Here is a 19534-nt window from a genome sequence, read left to right on the forward strand (position 1 = left end):
AGGGACTATGAGAACGATATTGCAATCAAAGCGAAAAAACAACCTAAGTTACTACACAGTCATATAAGAAGAAAAATGTCGGTGAACGACCAAGTGACAAGACTAAGGAAGACAGAGGGGGCATATACTGAAAGTGACAAGGAAATCTGCGAGGCACTGAATGCCAGTTTCCATGGAGTGTTCACTACCGAGCCTGAGCAGCTCCCATTGTTGGAAGGGGTTACCCTAGATGAAAGACTATCAGATATAGAGGTGACAGCAGAGGAGGTAATGAAACAGTTGACAACTCTAGATGCAACTAAAGCAGTTGGACCAGACAAAGTATCACCGTGGATACTAAAAGAAGCAGCACAGGCCCTCAGCGTGCCTCTGGCAATGATCTTTAATGAGTCACTTATGTCAGGAGAATTGCCCAGTTGCTGGAAGAAGGCAAATGTCGTGCCGATCTTCAAGAAAGGAGATAGGGAGGAGGCACTTAACTACAGACCTGTATCACTGACAAGCATCCCCTGTAAAATACTGGAAAGAATAATTAGGCTGCGACTGGTTGCACACCTGGAGAACATTAGGTTTGTGAACAAACATCAACATGGGTTCTGGACAGGGAAATCGTGCCTAACAAACCTTCTGGAATTCTATGATAAAATAACGAGGATAAGACAGGACAGAGATGGTTGGGCAGACTGCATATTTCTGGACTGCCAAAAAGCCTTTGATACAGTACCGCACATGAGACTGCTGTTCAAGCTCGAGAGGCAGGCGGGGGTGGGGGGAAAGGTCCTAGAATGGATAAGGAACTACCTAACAGGAAGGAGCCAAAGAGTTACGGTAAGGGGCGAGAAGTCGGACTGGCGAACAGTAACAAGTGGAGTACCACAAGGATCGGTGCTGGGACCAATTCTATTTCTTGTATATGTTAACGACATGTTTACAGGCGTAGAGTCCTACATGTCGATGTTTGCGGATGATGCAAAGTTGATGAGAAGAGTTGTGACAGATGAGGATTGCAGGATCCTCCAAGAGGACCTGAACAGATTGCAGAGATGGTCAGAGAAATGGCTACTAGAATTCAACACGAGCAAATGTAAAGTTATGGAAATGGGACTAGGAGATAGGAGACCAAAGGGACAGTACACAATGAAGGGGAACAGCCTACCTGTAACGACGCGTGAAAGAGACCTGGGGGTGGACGTAACACCTAATCTATCTCCTGAGGCACATATTAATAGGATAACGACAGCAGCGTACTCTACACTGGCAAAAGTTAGAACATCATTCAGAAACCTAAGTAAGGAGGCATTTAGGGCGCTTTACACTGCCTACGTAAGGCCAGTCTTAGAGTATGCCGCCTCATCATGGAGTCCCCATCTGAAGAAGCATATAATGAAACTGGAAAAGGTTCAGTGGTTTGCAACGAGACTCGTCCCAGAGCTACGAGGGATGGGGTATGAAGAGCGCCTGAGGGAACTGTGCCTTACGACACTAGAAAGAAGAAGGGAGAGGGGGGACATGATAGGAACGTATAAGATACTCAGAGGAATTGACAGAGTGGACATAGACGAAATGTTCACACGGAATAGTAACAGAACGAGAGGACATGGATGGAAGCTTGAAACTCAGATGAGTCACAGAGATGTTAGGAAGTTTTCTTTTAGCGTGAGAGTAGTGGAAAAATGGAATGCACTTCAGGAACAGGTTGTGGAAGCAAATACTATTCATAATTTTAAAACCAGGTATGATAGGGAAATGGGATAAGAGTCATTGCTGTAAACAACCGATTGCTGGAAAGGCGGGATCCAAGAGTCAATGCTCGATCCTGCAGACACAACTAGGTGAGTACAACTAGGTGAGTACACACACACACACACACACACACACACACACACACACACACACACGTCTAAGAAATGAACGTAACCAGATATTTCGAGACATATACAGAAGGAAACGACAAGAATTTCCGGAGAGAAGAAGGTCTACATTACAGACCAGTGTCCATAACATATATATCCCTTGCAAGATGCTGCCGAGAATAATCACACATACGATAGTGGATTATATAAAGAGAATGTTGTGCCTAATGAATTTAATACAGAATTTAGTAGACGAGAGACAATAGGATGGGTGAACTGTATTATCCTAGACTAGCAGGATGCCCTTGATAGTCCTTAACTTGAGTTATTAAATATGGAGAAGACCTGTGACCTGTATAGTGGACAAGTCCGAGGGTGGACACGGAGTTACCCTCAGGGAAGGTCAGGGGTCATTGTGAGAGAATTAACTGGTGGTGTGCCACAAGAATCATAACTACAAGACCATGGTGATGCCTCGAGGGCGAGGCACTATAGTCGCCTCCACACATCGTTTAGCTAGTTGTATATGTCACAAGAATGTGTATAGTTGAGTGGTTGGTGTATGGCGCCACCCCCCCATCCTCCTGGCCTTGTTTACGGGTCAGGAAGTCAAGATTTAACTTAACCACTGACACTTTATGTGCTAATTGTCTTGCTAACAATGGTCACTACAGCCATAACTACTTAATATGGGTATAATTCAGTAGGAGAGTTTAAAGTGTGATGGATGACTTAGGTGCTATTATGCTTTACAAGGACAGTTAAGAGGTCGATGTGATAAGGCCATAGTAACCAATGATGTGTTAGGAACGTGATAAGAGGAACGAGTTTGGATGAGGGGAAGATAATAATGTAGATAGCATTGTTAATAGACAGTCTGTTGAGATAATTATTTTGACTGTTGTGTAGGAGATTAAGCTAGTATTAAATAGCAAGATTGATAGACACTTGTGACAAAAGCTATAAGCCAGGTAAGAACACTAATTGTAACAAGTGATGTGAGGAGAGAGTAATACTGTGTGACACAAGTGCTGTATACAGCAGCCAACTGCACACACCACAGTCAGTCCCAGTACTCACTGTTACAGTGAGTCCCAGTACTCACTGTTACAGTCAGTCCCAGTACTCACTGTTACAGTGAGTCCCAGTACTCACTATTACAGTGAGTCCCAGTACTCACTGTTACAGTGAGTCCCAGTACTCACTATTACAGTGAGTCCCAGTACTCACTGTTACAGTCAGTCCCAGTACTCGCTGTTACAGTCAGTCCCAGTACTCACTGTTACAGTGAGTCCCAGTACTCACTGTTACAGTCAGTCCCAGTACTCACTGTTACAGTGAGTCACAGTACTCGCTGTTACAGTCAGTCCCAGTACTCACTGTTACAGTGAGTCCCAGTACTCACTGTTACAGTGAGTCCCAGTACTCACTGTTACAGTGAGTCCCAGTACTCACTGTTACAGTCAGTCCCAGTACTCACTGTTACAGTGAGTCACAGTACTCGCTGTTACAGTCAGTCCCAGTACTCACTGTTACAGTCAGTCCCAGTACTCACTGTTACAGTGAGTCCCAGTACTCGCTGTTACAGTCAGTCCCAGTACTCACTGTTACAGTCAGTCCCAGTACTCACTGTTACAGTCAGTCCCAGTACTCACTGTTACAGTCAGTCCCAGTACTCACTGTTACAGTCAGTCCCAGTACTCGCTGTTACAGTCAGTCCCAGTACTCGCTGTTACAGTGAGTCCCAGTACTCGCTGTTACAGTCAGTCCCAGTACTCACTGTTACAGTGAGTCCCAGTACTCACTGTTACAGTCAGTCCCAGTACTCACTGTTACAGTCAGTCCCAGTACTCACTGTTACAGTCAGTCCCAGTACTCACTGTTACAGTCAGTCCCAGTACTCACTGTTACAGTCAGTCCCAGTACTCACTGTTACAGTCAGTCCCAGTACTCACTGTTACAGTCAGTCCCAGTACTCACTGTTACAGTCAGTCCCAGTACTCACTGTTACAGTGAGTCCCAGTACTCACTGTTACAGTCAGTCCCAGTACTCACTGTTACAGTGAGTCCCAGTACTCACTGTTACAGTCAGTCCCAGTACTCACTGTTACAGTCAGTCCCAGTACTCACTGTTACAGTCAGTCCCAGTACTCACTGTTACAGTCAGTCCCAGTACTCACTGTTACAGTCAGTCCCAGTACTCACTGTTACAGTCAGTCCCAGTACTCGCTGTTACAGTCAGTCCCAGTACTCACTGTTACAGTCAGTCCCAGTACTCACTGTTACAGTCAGTCCCAGTACTCACTGTTACAGTCAGTCCCAGTACTCACTGTTACAGTCAGTCCCAGTACTCGCTGTTACAGTCAGTCCCAGTACTCACTGTTACAGTCAGTCCCAGTACTCACTGTTACAGTCAGTCCCAGTACTCGCTGTTACAGTGAGTCCCAGTACTCACTGTTACAGTGAGTCCCAGTACTCGCTGTTACAGTGAGTCCCAGTACTCGCTGTTACAGTCAGTCCCAGTACTCACTGTTACAGTCAGTCCCAGTACTCACTGTTACAGTGAGTCCCAGTACTCACTGTTACAGTGAGTCCCAGTACTCACTGTTACAGTCAGTCCCAGTACTCACTGTTACAGTCAGTCCCAGTACTCACTGTTACAGTCAGTCCCAGTACTCACTGTTACAGTCAGTCCCAGTACTCACTGTTACAGTCAGTCCCAGTACTCACTGTTACAGTCAGTCCCAGTACTCACTGTTACAGTCAGTCCCAGTACTCACTGTTACAGTCAGTCCCAGTACTCGCTGTTACAGTGAGTCCCAGTACTCGCTGTTACAGTCAGTCCCAGTACTCACTGTTACAGTGAGTCCCAGTACTCACTGTTACAGTCAGTCCCAGTACTCACTGTTACAGTGAGTCCCAGTACTCACTGTTACAGTGAGTCCCAGTACTCACTGTTACAGTCAGTCCCAGTACTCACTGTTATAGTCAGTCCCAGTACTCGCTGTTACAGTGAGTCCCAGTACTCACTGTTACAGTCAGTCCCAGTACTCGCTGTTACAGTGAGTCCCAGTACTCGCTGTTACAGTCAGTCCCAGTACTCACTGTTACAGTGAGTCCCAGTACTCACTGTTACAGTCAGTCCCAGTACTCACTGTTACAGTCAGTCCCAGTACTCACTGTTACAGTGAGTCCCAGTACTCACTGTTACAGTCAGTCCCAGTACTCACTGTTACAGTCAGTCCCAGTACTCACTGTTACAGTCAGTCCCAGTACTCACTGTTACAGTGAGTCCCAGTACTCGCTGTTACAGTCAGTCCCAGTACTCACTGTTACAGTGAGTCCCAGTACTCGCTGTTACAGTCAGTCCCAGTACTCACTGTTACAGTCAGTCCCAGTACTCACTGTTACAGTCAGTCCCAGTACTCGCTGTTACAGTCAGTCCCAGTACTCGCTGTTACAGTCAGTCCCAGTACTCGCTGTTACAGTGAGTCCCAGTACTCGCTGTTACAGTCAGTCCCAGTACTCACTGTTACAGTCAGTCCCAGTACTCACTGTTACAATCAGTCCCAGTACTCACTGTTACAGTCAGTCCCAGTACTCACTGTTACAGTCAGTCCCAGTACTCACTGTTACAGTCAGTCCCAGTACTCACTGTTACAGTCAGTCCCAGTACTCACTGTTACAGTCAGTCCCAGTACTCACTGTTACAGTCAGTCCCAGTACTCGCTGTTACAGTGAGTCCCAGTACTCGCTGTTACAGTCAGTCCCAGTACTCGCTGTTACAGTGAGTCCCAGTACTCTCTGTTACAGTCAGTCCCAGTACTCACTGTTACAGTGAGTCCCAGTACTCGCTGTTACAGTCAGTCCCAGTACTCACTGTTACAGTGAGTCCCAGTACTCACTGTTACAGTCAGTCCCAGTACTCACTGTTACAGTCAGTCCCAGTACTCACTGTTACAGTCAGTCCCAGTACTCACTGTTACAGTCAGTCCCAGTACTCACTGTTACAGTCAGTCCCAGTACTCACTGTTACAGTCAGTCCCAGTACTCACTGTTACAGTCAGTCCCAGTACTCACTGTTACAGTCAGTCCCAGTACTCACTGTTACAGTCAGTCCCAGTACTCACTGTTACAGTCAGTCCCAGTACTCACTGTTACAGTCAGTCCCAGTACTCACTGTTACAGTCAGTCCCAGTACTCACTGTTACAGTGAGTCCCAGTACTCACTGTTACAGTCAGTCCCAGTACTCACTGTTTCAGTGAGTCCCAGTACTCACTGTTACAGTCAGTCCCAGTACTCACTGTTACAGTCAGTCCCAGTACTCACTGTTACAGTGAGCCCCAGTACTCACTGTTAGTCAGTCCCAGTACTCACTGTTACAGTCAGTCCCAGTACTCACTGTTACAGTTGTGGGAACCGACCTGTGAGATTTATATTTATTTAATTTATATGAATTTATATTTACGTTAATTTATATACTTCGATAGCAATTTGTATAATGTTAAGTGGACTGTATTTCTGCAATAATCTCAATCTCACAAATCGATCCTCTACACATTAGGGGGGGTTTATTAGTTTATATATATGCAGCCAATCAAACTACAGAATTAACTACATACATTGAAGAGGTTCCTTATCTTATAGTACAGCAGGTTAGTCCACCAGGTATAACTAGGGTGTAGACACCAAATTATCCTCTTTGAGGTAGCTTCCATATCACCCAGTAACTGGTGCACAAATCTTGCATCCTCGTCTTGACCTGTCAAAAGTGCGCTAGCTGTGAAGCCAGATACCTATATATGACAAGTATATCAGAGAAAACAGTACATGGAACATGAAGACCTGGCTTAATTACCTTTAGTATGAGGCGATTTCGCGTTCTAACCGGGTCACCCTATATAATGACATTAATGGCCATAAATGAATGATAAACGGGTTTCGGATAGACTTAACTTGAATTTGTAGACAGCGTGTTGACAATGGTACACCTTTGGCTTCCATAACACTACGTCCAAGTAAATTTAACAGGAGCCGAATTTGCTCCCGTGTGAGCCTCTGGTCTCAATAAACAATGGCTGCCCTCCTCCCCACCGACGCCTGGCCTACTTTGTCCAGATTTCAGAAAGTGATAGAAGGGTCACATTTACTCTACTTTAATATTGATAATTAAGTTAATTTATATAAGATGTTTTTATGATGGTAAAGTCCAAAGACTAATGTATTTAAGAATAATTCCCAGCAGAATAGCTGGTGAATTATAATAGTATGTGGTGATGATATCCCGTTTTCTTTAGACGGTAATTCCACTACAAGTTACGTTTTCTATGGGTAACTTGTTTATACAACACAGCTCTTATCTGTCTGTATGATATATTAAATGGTGTCGGATTTTCCGACATAATTCCCCAGGGGGCTGCTCACGGGTCGAAGTCCTATTTAGAACAGACGAACACCGATACTCCTCCTTCGAATTATTTGATTAATTTGATGTTAGTAGTTAGTAATCACACATTTGTGTGTCTGTTCGTACAGGACGGATGTCCCGTACTAGAGTTGCAGGGGTTAGAAGTCTAATGCGATTTCACTTCCCTGTCAACTCTTGAAAGGCTAATATTCAAGCCTTAATACATATTATTTAACCCAGAAGACTGGATGTGATCAAGTACTACAGTCAAGTATGATTCAGGGACTGCAGTGAGATCAGTGACATAGATATAACTTGAAGTTTCTTCAGGTAACTGGTCACTGATATATAAACACTGAGGCCCATGGAATACATCTTGATTAAATAATAAATGTATCAAATCAGTCATCAGATTTATTGGGGTTTAATTTAGTTAATTGTTTCAGAAGATTGAATAGCTCATCATTAAAGTAAAGTATGGTTCTGAGACTGCAGTGGGTTCAGTGACATTGGTCGCAGTGACTTGTAGCTGTTTTAGGCTACTGTTCACTGATTTGCCACTGAGGCCTCATGAACTCTTCTTCAGCTTTAAATGATGATACTAACATCAACCTCTGTTACTATAGTCAGCTGTAATCTCCTTAGTATAATGCTACTGGAGAAATATAATCAGCTGACAAATTTAGATTTCTACTGGTATTGTTTATCTGCAGGCATAGGTCTCCTCAGGCTTGATACTGGGCCTGAGAGTAATTTACCTCCTGCAGAGTTTAACATGGTTATGCCCTGATATTTAGTAGGGCTACCGATGAATTGATGGTAGTAGTCTGTCCCCACAAGGACAGCCATTTGGCATTTGATTTGCTCAAATTTACCTGCAGCTGCTTGATAATAGCTTTCCAGGTCAGCATAATCAACTGTTGATTGTTGTGACAAATCTTCACATTTCTTGATCTGTCTTGTTAAGTGGCCATTAAGACCTGCAAGGGTTCTTTTCATTCTCCCTGCATTATCCATACTGGCTAGTTGGTGAAGCCTTGTGGGGCTTGTACTTGGGCTGCTCATAATACTGAACAAGCACTGATGGTAGCCTAGGGTAAATTCTGCACTCACTAGGCAATAATCCTACCTCTACTAGAGGTTAGCACTTAAAATTAATACACATTATATATATATACAATCATACACACTAATGATTTGAGTGATAAACCAGTGTCACTGGAAGTACCTTTAGGTTAGCTCTTCTATATCACCCTAGGATGGTAGAGACACTAATTAATCACTCAAAGGTGTAATGATCATAAGTAAATTATTATATACACAACTCAACTCGAGTTGATAAAAATTACACCCAAAATAGGGTCTGGACCATGCATTAATGGTGTTAAGTTGATCAATATAGTACAACTGACTATGGTAATAATGGGACTAAGATGAACGATAATAGTTCAACTAGTCAATGGTTAATATCCTACCCTGTTGTGGGTTGGCAATTAGTAAATATTATACTGTGATCACTAGTGCAATATATATTAAATAATTCTCTATTTGGAGAAATAATATACACAATTATTGATAATAGCCTCTTAATTAGCCTCTAAGAAACTTCTAATATTATCTAGAAGTATTAAATATGATTAGTGACCTCGCGAAATAAAGTCCACAAAATTCGTAGATAATCTCTCGCGAAATGTAACACCACGAAATCCGTGAACAATCTCGCGAAGACACAGTCACTAATTTGGCTGGATTCTATATTAGCGCTGTCATTTCACGAAATAACACGCCACCAAATATCTGTGGGTGTGCATGAAACCGCTGACGAAGCTGATCTGGGCTGAGGGAGGCTCCTGAGCTCCCTCGAGGCTACGCTTCTGTCTATGACTGGCTGGCTTTGTTTAAATAACACTGCACTAGTATATTTAATGAATCCACTGGTTAACTGGTTCATCCGGTACTAAGATGACCAAATGTGGGTTCAAAGGATCAAATAATCCGTCATCCGGTTCGAAGATGACCAAATAATGTGGGAACCGACCTGTGAGATTTATATTTATTTAATTTATATGAATTTATATTTACGTTAATTTATATACTTCGATAGCAATTTGTATAATGTTAAGTGGACTGTATTTCTGCAATAATCTCAATCTCACAAATCGATCCTCTACACATTAGGGGGGTTTATATTTATATGTATGCAGCCAATCAAACTACAGTAATAGCTACATACATTGATGAGGTTCCTTATCTTATAGTACAGCAGGTTAGTCCACCAGGTATAACTAGGGTGTAGACACCAAATTATCCTCTTTGAGGTAGCTTCCATATCACCCAGTAACTGGTGCACAAATCTTGCATCCTCGTCTTGACCTGTCAAAAGTGCGCTAGCTGTGAAGCCAGATACCTATATATGACAAGTATATCAGAGAAAACAGTACATGGAACATGAAGACCTGGCTTAATTACCTTTAGTATGAGGCGATTTCGCGTTCTAACCGGGTCACCCTATATAATGACATTAATGGCCATAAATGAATGATAAACGGGTTTCGGATAGACTTAACTTGAATTTGTAGACAGCGTGTTGACAATGGTACACCTTTGGCTTCCATAACACTACGTCCAAGTAAATTTAACAGGAGCCGAATTTGCTCCCGTGTGAGCCTCTGGTCTCAATAAACAATGGCTGCCCTCCTCCCCACCGACGCCTGGCCTACTTTGTCCAGATTTCAGAAAGTGATAGAAGGGTCACATTTACTCTACTTTAATATTGATAATTAAGTTAATTTATATAAGATGTTTTTATGATGGTAAAGTCCAAAGACTAATGTATTTAAGAATAATTCCCAGCAGAATAGCTGGTGAATTATAATAGTATGTGGTGATGATATCCCGTTTTCTTTAGACGGTAATTCCACTACAAGTTACGTTTTCTATGGGTAACTTGTTTATACAACACAGCTCTTATCTGTCTGTATGATATATTAAATGGTGTCGGATTTTCCGACAACAGTCAGTCCCAGTACTCACTGTTACAGTGAGTCCCAGTACTCACTGTTACAGTCAGTCCCAGTACTCACTGTTACAGTGAGTCCCAGTACTCACTATTACAGTGAGTCCCAGTACTCACTGTTACAGTCAGTCCCAGTACTCACTGTTACAGTCAGTCCCAGTACTCACTATTACAGTGAGTCCCAGTACTCACTGTTACAGTCAGTCCCAGTACTCACTGTTACAGTGAGTCCCAGTACTCACTATTACAGTGAATCCCAGTACTCACTGTTACAGTCAGTCCCAGTACTCACTGTTACAGTGAGTCCCAGTACTCACTATTACAGTGAGTCCCAGTACTCACTGTTACAGTCAGTCCCAGTACTCACTGTTACAGTGAGTCCCAGTACTCACTGTTACAGTGAGTCCCAGTACTCACTGTTACAGTCAGTCCCAGTACTCACTGTTACAGTGAGCCCCAGTACTCACTGTTACAGTCAGTCCCAGTACTCACTGTTACAGTCAGTCCCAGTACTCACTGTTACAGTCAGTCCCAGTACTCACTATTACAGTGAGTCCCAGTACTCACTGTTACAGTGAGTACTGCACTCTACTCTAGTTTACTCCACACACTAACGCCTCTACTACAGTACACTGGCGTTTATACATGAGAATAGTGAGTGTGAGGGTGTGACGGGCACCCCAGAGATGAGTGAGTGTGTGGATGCTGGGGGAGATGTGAGGCGGGGAGATGGGGGGGGAGGGGCGGGAACTGTAACATGGCGGGGGTTTAGATCAAGACCATCTCCCGGTCTGAGAGAAGGGTCCAGACGGAGTGGTCCCACACGGTCAAACATCACAGTCAGGAGAAATTAGACCAAACCTGGGGCCAGATTCACGAAGCAGTTACGCAAGCACTTACGAACGTGTACATCTTTCCTCAATCTTTGGAGGCTTTGTTTACAATTATTAAACAGTTAATGAGCTCCGAAGCACCAGGAGGCTGTTTTATAACAATAGCAACAGTTGGTTGGCAAGTTTTCATGCTTGTAGACTGTTTAATAAATGTAAACATAGCCGTCAAAGATTGAGGAAAGATGTACAGGTTCGCAAGTACTTGCGTAACTGCTTCGTGAATCTGGCCCGAGGTGACAGGTGACGCCATATAGGAAGTCGACAATCCAAACAACAATGTTGGGGCTTTTGGGCCATTAAATGGATCCAGTTTCCTTATAAAATGATATTATTTCAGAGTAAAAATATGTTTTTTCTCATGTTCTACATTCAACACCAACATTATAGTGAGTAAATATATCATATTTAATGATTACTTCCGTAATGTAACCATTAGAATTGGTTTGAGGTGTTGGGAGGCATTTGGAAGGTCATTAATGTAGATGAGAAAGAGGAGAGGGCCAAGTATGCTGCCCTGAGGAACACCAATGTTGATGGGTAGGGTGGGAGCTAGTATTGCTAGCACGCTTTAAGTAGCTTTGGGTAGCTTTGGGTAATTAGACGGACCCGGCCTTGAGTATCTATCCGTAAGGGGGGGGGGGGGGTAGAAATATCCTAAGTAACTCTATCCCAATGATATATGTATTTTATTGTGTCAATAAAGTTAGTTGAACATCCTCGGGTCAACAACCAAGGTAGGAGAAGTTCTCCAGGTTTACATCATTGCCTATGACCGCCAAACACACACCGAAACTATGACGTTGGTACAACGTTAGAACAAGTTTTAACACCTCCTAACCAGTTATAACAACCAATATAGCAAGTTGTAACACCGTTCTAATACGTCATAAACACGTTAAGCCAAGATGTAACAACTTTATTACAAGTTGTAACAAGCGGAAAATAGAGACAGTTACGGTTTGTGTCTCCATGGAGTGTTTTGGGGGAAACAGCGAGACACAAGGTATCTTATATCATGCCACTCCCAAGATCTTCAAGATCAACGTGCACGATATCAGACCTAATAAGCAAATTATTATTAATTATTAACATCTTTATTGAGAAAATTAATTACAATTTTGCCTAATCTGAGGATTTTGATAGTCTTATTAAAGTGAGGATAATGGTGGTATTGACTGTCACGCAGGACAGAGGGGCATACACAAGACAATAGGTCTAAACTGTAGGCTGAAGCACATATATATCATGGTTACAATCATTGTTTTAATGTATGGATATGTGAAAACAACTTTCTACTGTGCACTGCCACACAAGGGCAGGGATGTGCACTGCCACACAAGGGCAGGGATGTGCACTGCCACACAAGGGCAGGGATGTGCACTGCCACACAAGGGCAGGGATGGGTTCATAAATAAATAAATAAATAAATAAATAAATGTTTATTTAGGTAAGGTACATACATACAAGAGATTTTACAAAGTTTGTTGGATTAATAGATAGAGCTAGTACATACAATGCCTAAAGCCACTATTACGCAAAGCGTTTCGGGCAGGAAACGATGACTGATACAGCTTAGAAGTAATATAAATAAAAATTGTTCTTCGTTCTTTAAAATGGACAAGCAAATTTTAATAAACAAAGGAAGGTAAAAGGAGTGGACCACAAACACGGCGAGGAACTAGACCTTTCAGACGTTACTGACATCTCAGGAGGATACAAAGTCAAGTGTTACCAACCACGAGGTGAGCGATTAGCGCAATATGTCACCCGTCATGTTGCACACATTACTGCACACCACATGAAGGCACACCTTGAGGCAGATGACACTAATCTTCGAAGTCAACACAATGTATGCGAGACCAAACGGAGAACCGAGTGATCCAGGCACTGTCCTGCTTACCTTTCTAGACTACTTCACTCATGATCGGGTTTGGTGTAACGGCTTCTTCCATAAACTGGAGGTGTACGTCCCCCGTCCCACTCGGTGGTTCAGATGTAAAGGTTTCAACCATGCCTGGAGAGGCTGCACCAAAGACATTAACTGTGGTAAATGGTGTGGTTCCCAGTACACACAAGACTGTGCAACAGATACACTCACCTGCTCACACTGTGGTGGTGATCATCACAGTACATTCAAACAATGTCCTTCATACATAGCAGCAAAAACTAAGGTTCTCCCTGCCACCAACCTGCAATACAGTAGTGACTTGAAACAACTTAACTCAGTCCATCATCAACCGCTGCCTCACACTCAACCACAACCTTTGTGTGTACACGATATGTCTGTCACTGACCATCCCGCTACCCCAGAGTCCAGTCCTCTCCCACAACACTTACAACTGAGTCCTAATCTCCTCTTGTCACTCACATTGATCATGCACTAGAAAAGACTCTGGAGCGACTCCTAACTAAATTCTTTACACAAGTAAACCACACCATCCCCGAGGCTGACCCAACACTCACACACCATCCCCGGGCTGACCCAACACCCACACACCATCCCCGAGGCTGACCCAACACTCACACACCATCCCCGAGGCTGACCCAACACTCACACACCATCCCCGGGCTGACCCAACACCCACACACCATCCCCGAGGCTGACCCAACACCCACACACCATCTCCGAGGCTGACCCAACACTCACACACCATCCCCGGGCTGACCCAACACCCACACACCATCCCCGAGGCTGACCCAACACTCACACACCATCCCCGAGGCTGACCCAACACCCACACACCATCCCCGAGGCTGACCCAACACTCACACACCATCCCCGGGCTGACCCAACACCCACACACCATCCCCGGGCTGACCCAACACTCACACACCATCCCCGAGGCTGACCCAACACTCACACACCATCCCCGGGCGGACCCAACACTCACACCATCCCCGGGCTGACCCAACACCCACACACCATCCCCGAGGCTGACCCAACACTCACACACCATCCCCGAGGCTGACCCAACACCCACACACCATCCCCGGGCTGACCCAACACTCACACACCATCCCCGGGCTGACCCAACACACACACACCATCCCCGGGCTGACCCAACACCCACACACCATCCCCGAGGCTGACCCAACACTCACACACCATCCCCGAGGCTGACCCAACACTCACACACCATCCCCGAGGCTGACCCAACACCCACACACCATCCCCGAGGCTGACCCAACACTCACACACCATCCCCGAGGCTGACCCAACACCCACACACCATCCCCGAGGCTGACCCAACACTCACACACCATCCCCGAGGCTGACCCAACACCCACACACCATCCCCGAGGCTGACCCAACACTCACACACCATCCCCGAGGCTGACCCAACACTCACACACCATCCCCGGGCTGACCCAACACCCACACACCATCCCCGGGCTGACCCAACACCCACACACCATCCCCGGGCTGACCCAACACCCACACACCATCCCCGGGCTGACCCAACACCCACACACCATCCCCGAGGCTGACCCAACACCCACACACCATCCCCGAGGCTGACCCAACACCCACACACCATCCCCGAGGCTGACCCAACACCCACACACCATCTCCGAGGCTGACCCAACACCCACACACCATCCCCGAGGCTGACCCAACACCCACACACCATCTCCGAGGCTGACCCAACACCCACACACCATCCCCGAGGCTGACCCAACACTCACACACCATCCCCGAGGCTGACCCAACACCCACACACCATCCCCGAGGCTGACCCAACACCCACACACCATCTCCGAGGCTGACCCAACACCCACACACCATCCCCGAGGCTGACCCAACACCCACACACCATCTCCGAGGCTGACCCAACACCCACACACCATCCCCGAGGCTGACCCAACACCCACACACCATCCCCGAGGCTGACCCAACACCCTCACACCATCCCCGAGGCTGACCCAACACTCACACACCATCCCCGAGGCTGACCCAACACTCACACACCATCCCCGAGGCTGACCCAACACCCACACACCATCTCCGAGGCTGACCCAACACCCACACACCATCCCCGAGGCTGACCCAACACCCACACACCATCTCCGAGGCTGACCCAACACCCACACACCATCCCCGAGGCTGACCCAACACCCACACACCATCCCCGAGGCTGACCCAACACCCTCACACCATCCCCGAGGCTGACCCAACACTCACACACCATCCCCGAGGCTGACCCAACACCCACACACCATCCCCGAGGCTGACCCAACACTCACACACCATCCCCGAGGCTGACCCAACACCCACACACCATCTCCGAGGCTGACCCAACACCCACACACCATCTCCGAGGCTGACCCAACACTCACACACCATCCCCGAGGCTGACCCAACACCCACACACCATCTCCGAGGCTGACCCAACACCCACACACCATCCCCGAGGCTGACCCAACACCCACACACCATCCCCGAGGCTGACCCAACACCCTCACACCATCCCCGAGGCTGACCCAACACTCACACACCATCCCCGAGGCTGACCCAACACTCACACACCATCCCCGAGGCTGACCCAACACTCACACCATCCACATCTACAGATAATGACAGGCACCCTAACACAGCTACCATTGCTGTACACACATCGTTTGAACTGATGCTGGACAGACTCCTAAATATGTCCTTAGCAGGCCTTACCCAAGTCACTCCCCGGGCTGACTTGCCACAACCCCCAGCCACCAGCACCAAGAGTAAGACTCCAGGGACACATTCTAAATATATCAAAAAAAGTTTCAAAAACTGTTGGCATTCTTTCTAAGATCAGATATTATGTACCCCACCCTGCCCTGGTGACTCTCTATTACTCCCTTATCTATCCATATCTCAACTATGGTATTTGTGCTTGGAGTTCTACTACCCAAAATCATTTACGTCCTCTAATTACTCAACACAAAGCTGCTATTAGGACAATATCCAACTCTGGCCCCAGACATCACTCGGTACCCCTACACAAATCTCTGAATATGTTAGACATTAAGTCACTGCACATTCTCTCATGTGTATTATACATATATAAAACGCTAAACTGTAATGCCAATCCTGACCTCAAAAGCTTCATAGAAGGTTGTAACAGAACCCATGAGCACCACACCAGAAATAAATACAGTTTTGATATTCCTAGAGTGCGACTTAATCTAACTAGAAATGCTCTACAAATCAAGGGACCCAGATTGTGGAATGACCTTCCCAACCATGTTAAAGACTGTACCTCTCTTAACCAGTTTAAGATAAAAACGAAGCTATACCTAATAAATTCCCTGTAACCTACCTTACTCCTCTATTGTCAACCAATGTCTGTTTTTTTTTTTTTTTTTTTAAAGAGCGCTGTTTGTCGACAGAATTGTATTTGTGCTGCTTTTTCAGCTATGTTTTCATTCCATGTTTTCATTTTACTCTTTATGCTGAATTAGTATTAAGCTTCAGTCATTTAAGTTTTTCAAGCCCGAAACGCTTTACGTAATAGTGGCTTTAGGCATTGTATGTACTAGCCCTATCTATAAATCCATCACTCTTTGTAAAATCTCTTGTATGTATGTACCTTACCTAAATAAACATTTGATTTAATTTGATTTGAAGACAACCCCCAGGTGTACACACCTCCCACCGACCTGTCACTGACACATCCCCCCCAACCACTCTCATATATTTGGAAAGCGTATTGCTATATTACAATGATATTCGGATATGTATTGCTGAAATAGAGGGAATACAGAGAACATATACGGCACGCATAGATGAGATAAAACACCTAAATTATTGGGATCGTCTCAAAGCTCTCCAAATGTACTCGCTAGAAAGGAGACGAGAGAGATATCGAATAATATACATGTGGAAAATACTGGAGGGCCAGGTCTCAAATCTACACAGTAAAATAACAACATACTGGAGTGAACTATATGGAAGAAAATGCAGAATAGAACCAGTGAAGAGCAGAGGTGCCATAGGCACAATCATAGAACACTGTATAAACATCAGAGGTCCGCGGTTGTTCAACGTCCTCCCAGCGAGCATAAGAAATATTGCCGGAACAACCGTGGACATCTTCAAGAGGAAACTAGATTGTTTCCTTCTAGGAGTGCCGGACCAACCGGGCTGTGGTGGGTATGTGGGCCTGCGGGCCGCTCCAAGCAACAGCCTGGTGGACCAAACTCTCACAAGTCAAGCCTGGCCTCGGGCCGGGCTTGGGGAGTAGAACAACTCCCAGCACCCCATCAAGCAGGTATCAAGCAAATATTCAACACGCTGTACTACCCGCACGTCAAGGAAGACTGATTCAGTCACATCCCAGACGTAAAGATCTGCAATACAACCAAACATAACCCTGTACACACTAACCCCACATTACCTAACATAATCTAACCTACCCTCCCAAAACCTTTTCTGAATTGCGACTACGTCCCAAACGCACTTGAACTCACAAACTCAGTCTTCTAATTAAACCACATACTTCCCATGACTCACACTTCCGTCCTGAGTCAAGTCTCACTCATGCTTATTTTTGTCATTATCCTCACATATATAGACGACCTCGATAACTTCCAAACTCTGCCAAATTATGATCATTGATGCGCTTTACCACTCGGGGACCTGAAGGCTGAGTGGACACGGGGTTCTCTGAGGTAGGGAACGGGGTTCTCCCTACCAAAAGAGGTTAGGGAAGGCTTGTGCGTGTGTGGCACTAGAGCCGTGTTGGTGGTCCTCAGTGTTAACCAGCTGGTGTTGGTGGTCCTCAGTGTTAACCAGCTGGTGTTGATGTTTTCAGGCGCAGTCGGAGGAGGAGTACCAGCAGACACAGACTAAGGTCAACGGTCTTCAGAGAACCCCCAGTGGCGGCAGCTACCGGCCCGTCGAGCTCCACAACATCCCCTTACCCACCACCGGTGGTCACGTCACAGGTGAGCCCACGCTGCCAGCCAGGTGAGGGAGGGCCCTTTGGGCAGGGGACAGGTGAAGGGAGCTCTTGGGGAGGGACAGGTGAAGGGAGCTCTTGGGGAGGGACAGGTGAAGGGAGCTTTTGGGGAGGGACAGGTGAAGGGAACTCTTGGGGAGGGACAGGTGAAGGGAGCTCTTGGGGAGGGATAGGTGAAGGGAGCTCTTGGGGAGGGACAGGTGAAGGGAGCTCTTGGGGAGGGACAGGTGAGGGGAGCTCTTGGGGAGGGACAGGTGAAGGGGTCTCTTGGGGAGGGACAGGTGAAGGGAGCTCTTGGGGAGGGACAGGTGAAGGGAGCTCTTGGGGAGGGACAGGTGAAGAGAGCTCTTGGGGAGGGACAGGTGAAGGGAGCTCTTGGGGAGGGACAGGTGAAGGGAGCTCTTGGGGAGGGACAGGTGAAGGGAGCTCTTGGGGAGGAACAGGTGAAGGGAGCTCTTGGGGAGGGACAGGTGAAGGGAGCTCTTGGGGAGGGACAGGTGAAGGGAGCTCTTGGGGAGGAACAGGTGAAGGGAGCTCTTGGGGAGGGATAGGTGAAGGGAGTTCTTGGGGAGGGACAGGTGAGGGGGACTCTTGGGAGGGACAGGTAATGGGGAGCTCTTGGGGAAGGACAGGTGATGGGACACACCTGGGAGAGGGAGAAGGAGAAGGAGAGGGAGAAGTGAGGGGGAAACTACTGGGAGAGGGACAAGTGATAGGACTGTCCTTGGGAAGGGGCTGCCCAAACACTTGAGCTAGATCGTAGAGCGACGGTCTCTCTTCATGCAGGTCGGTGTTCAATCCCCGACCGTCCACGTGGTTAGGGACCATCCCATCCCAAATCCCTATCCTGACCCCTTTCAAGTGCTATATTGTCGTAATGGCTTGGCGCTTTCCTTGAAAGTTCCCATTCCTTGGAGAGGGACGGGTGAGGGAGGATTGGGACATGTTATGGAAAGCTCCTAGGTGAGAGAGGAGAGGGACAGGTGAGGGGGAAGCTGCTGGGAGAGGGAGAAAGAAAATTGAGGGGAGGCTCTTGGGAAAGGGAGGAAGAGAGAATAAGTGAGGGCAAGTTCCTAGTAGAGGGAAGAGGAGAGGGAAAAGTGAGGGGGGAAGCCCCGGGGGAAAAGGGAAGACGAGAGGAACAGCTCAAAATGGCACTAGTAGGTATCTGAAAGGGGAGAAATTTAACACACCTCATATTGTCAACAAGGACGAGACAGGGGAAGGAAGGGAGGTGGAGTGAGGATATATAGATACAACAGAGATGAAGCTTGCTGAAATACCAGTTGGAATCCAATAAAAGGTGAGGATCAGCAATACACTGGTCCCATTCACCTGGACGGCAGGAATCTCGAACCATGGACCCCACGTGTGTACAGTCGAAGGTCTATCGACTGGGCTATGAATAGTCTTAATAAGGAAA

At 46.4% G+C, this 19534-nt stretch overlaps 1 protein-coding gene across 1 annotated transcript in view; it reads left to right on the forward strand.

Moving 5' to 3' along the window:
• The window catches only part of LOC123771234 (filamin protein cher), a 320443-nt gene that overhangs the window by 252977 nt on the left and 47932 nt on the right, over positions 1–19534 (forward strand). Inside the window, 1 exon segment of the mRNA XM_069309435.1 lies at positions 17965–18097. Within this exon segment, the coding sequence (XP_069165536.1) occupies positions 17965–18097 (133 nt within the window).

The sequence above is a fragment of the Procambarus clarkii genome, chromosome 65 (genome assembly GCF_040958095.1).
Source record: "Procambarus clarkii isolate CNS0578487 chromosome 65, FALCON_Pclarkii_2.0, whole genome shotgun sequence".
Classification (NCBI taxonomy): Eukaryota; Metazoa; Arthropoda; class Malacostraca; order Decapoda; family Cambaridae; genus Procambarus; species Procambarus clarkii.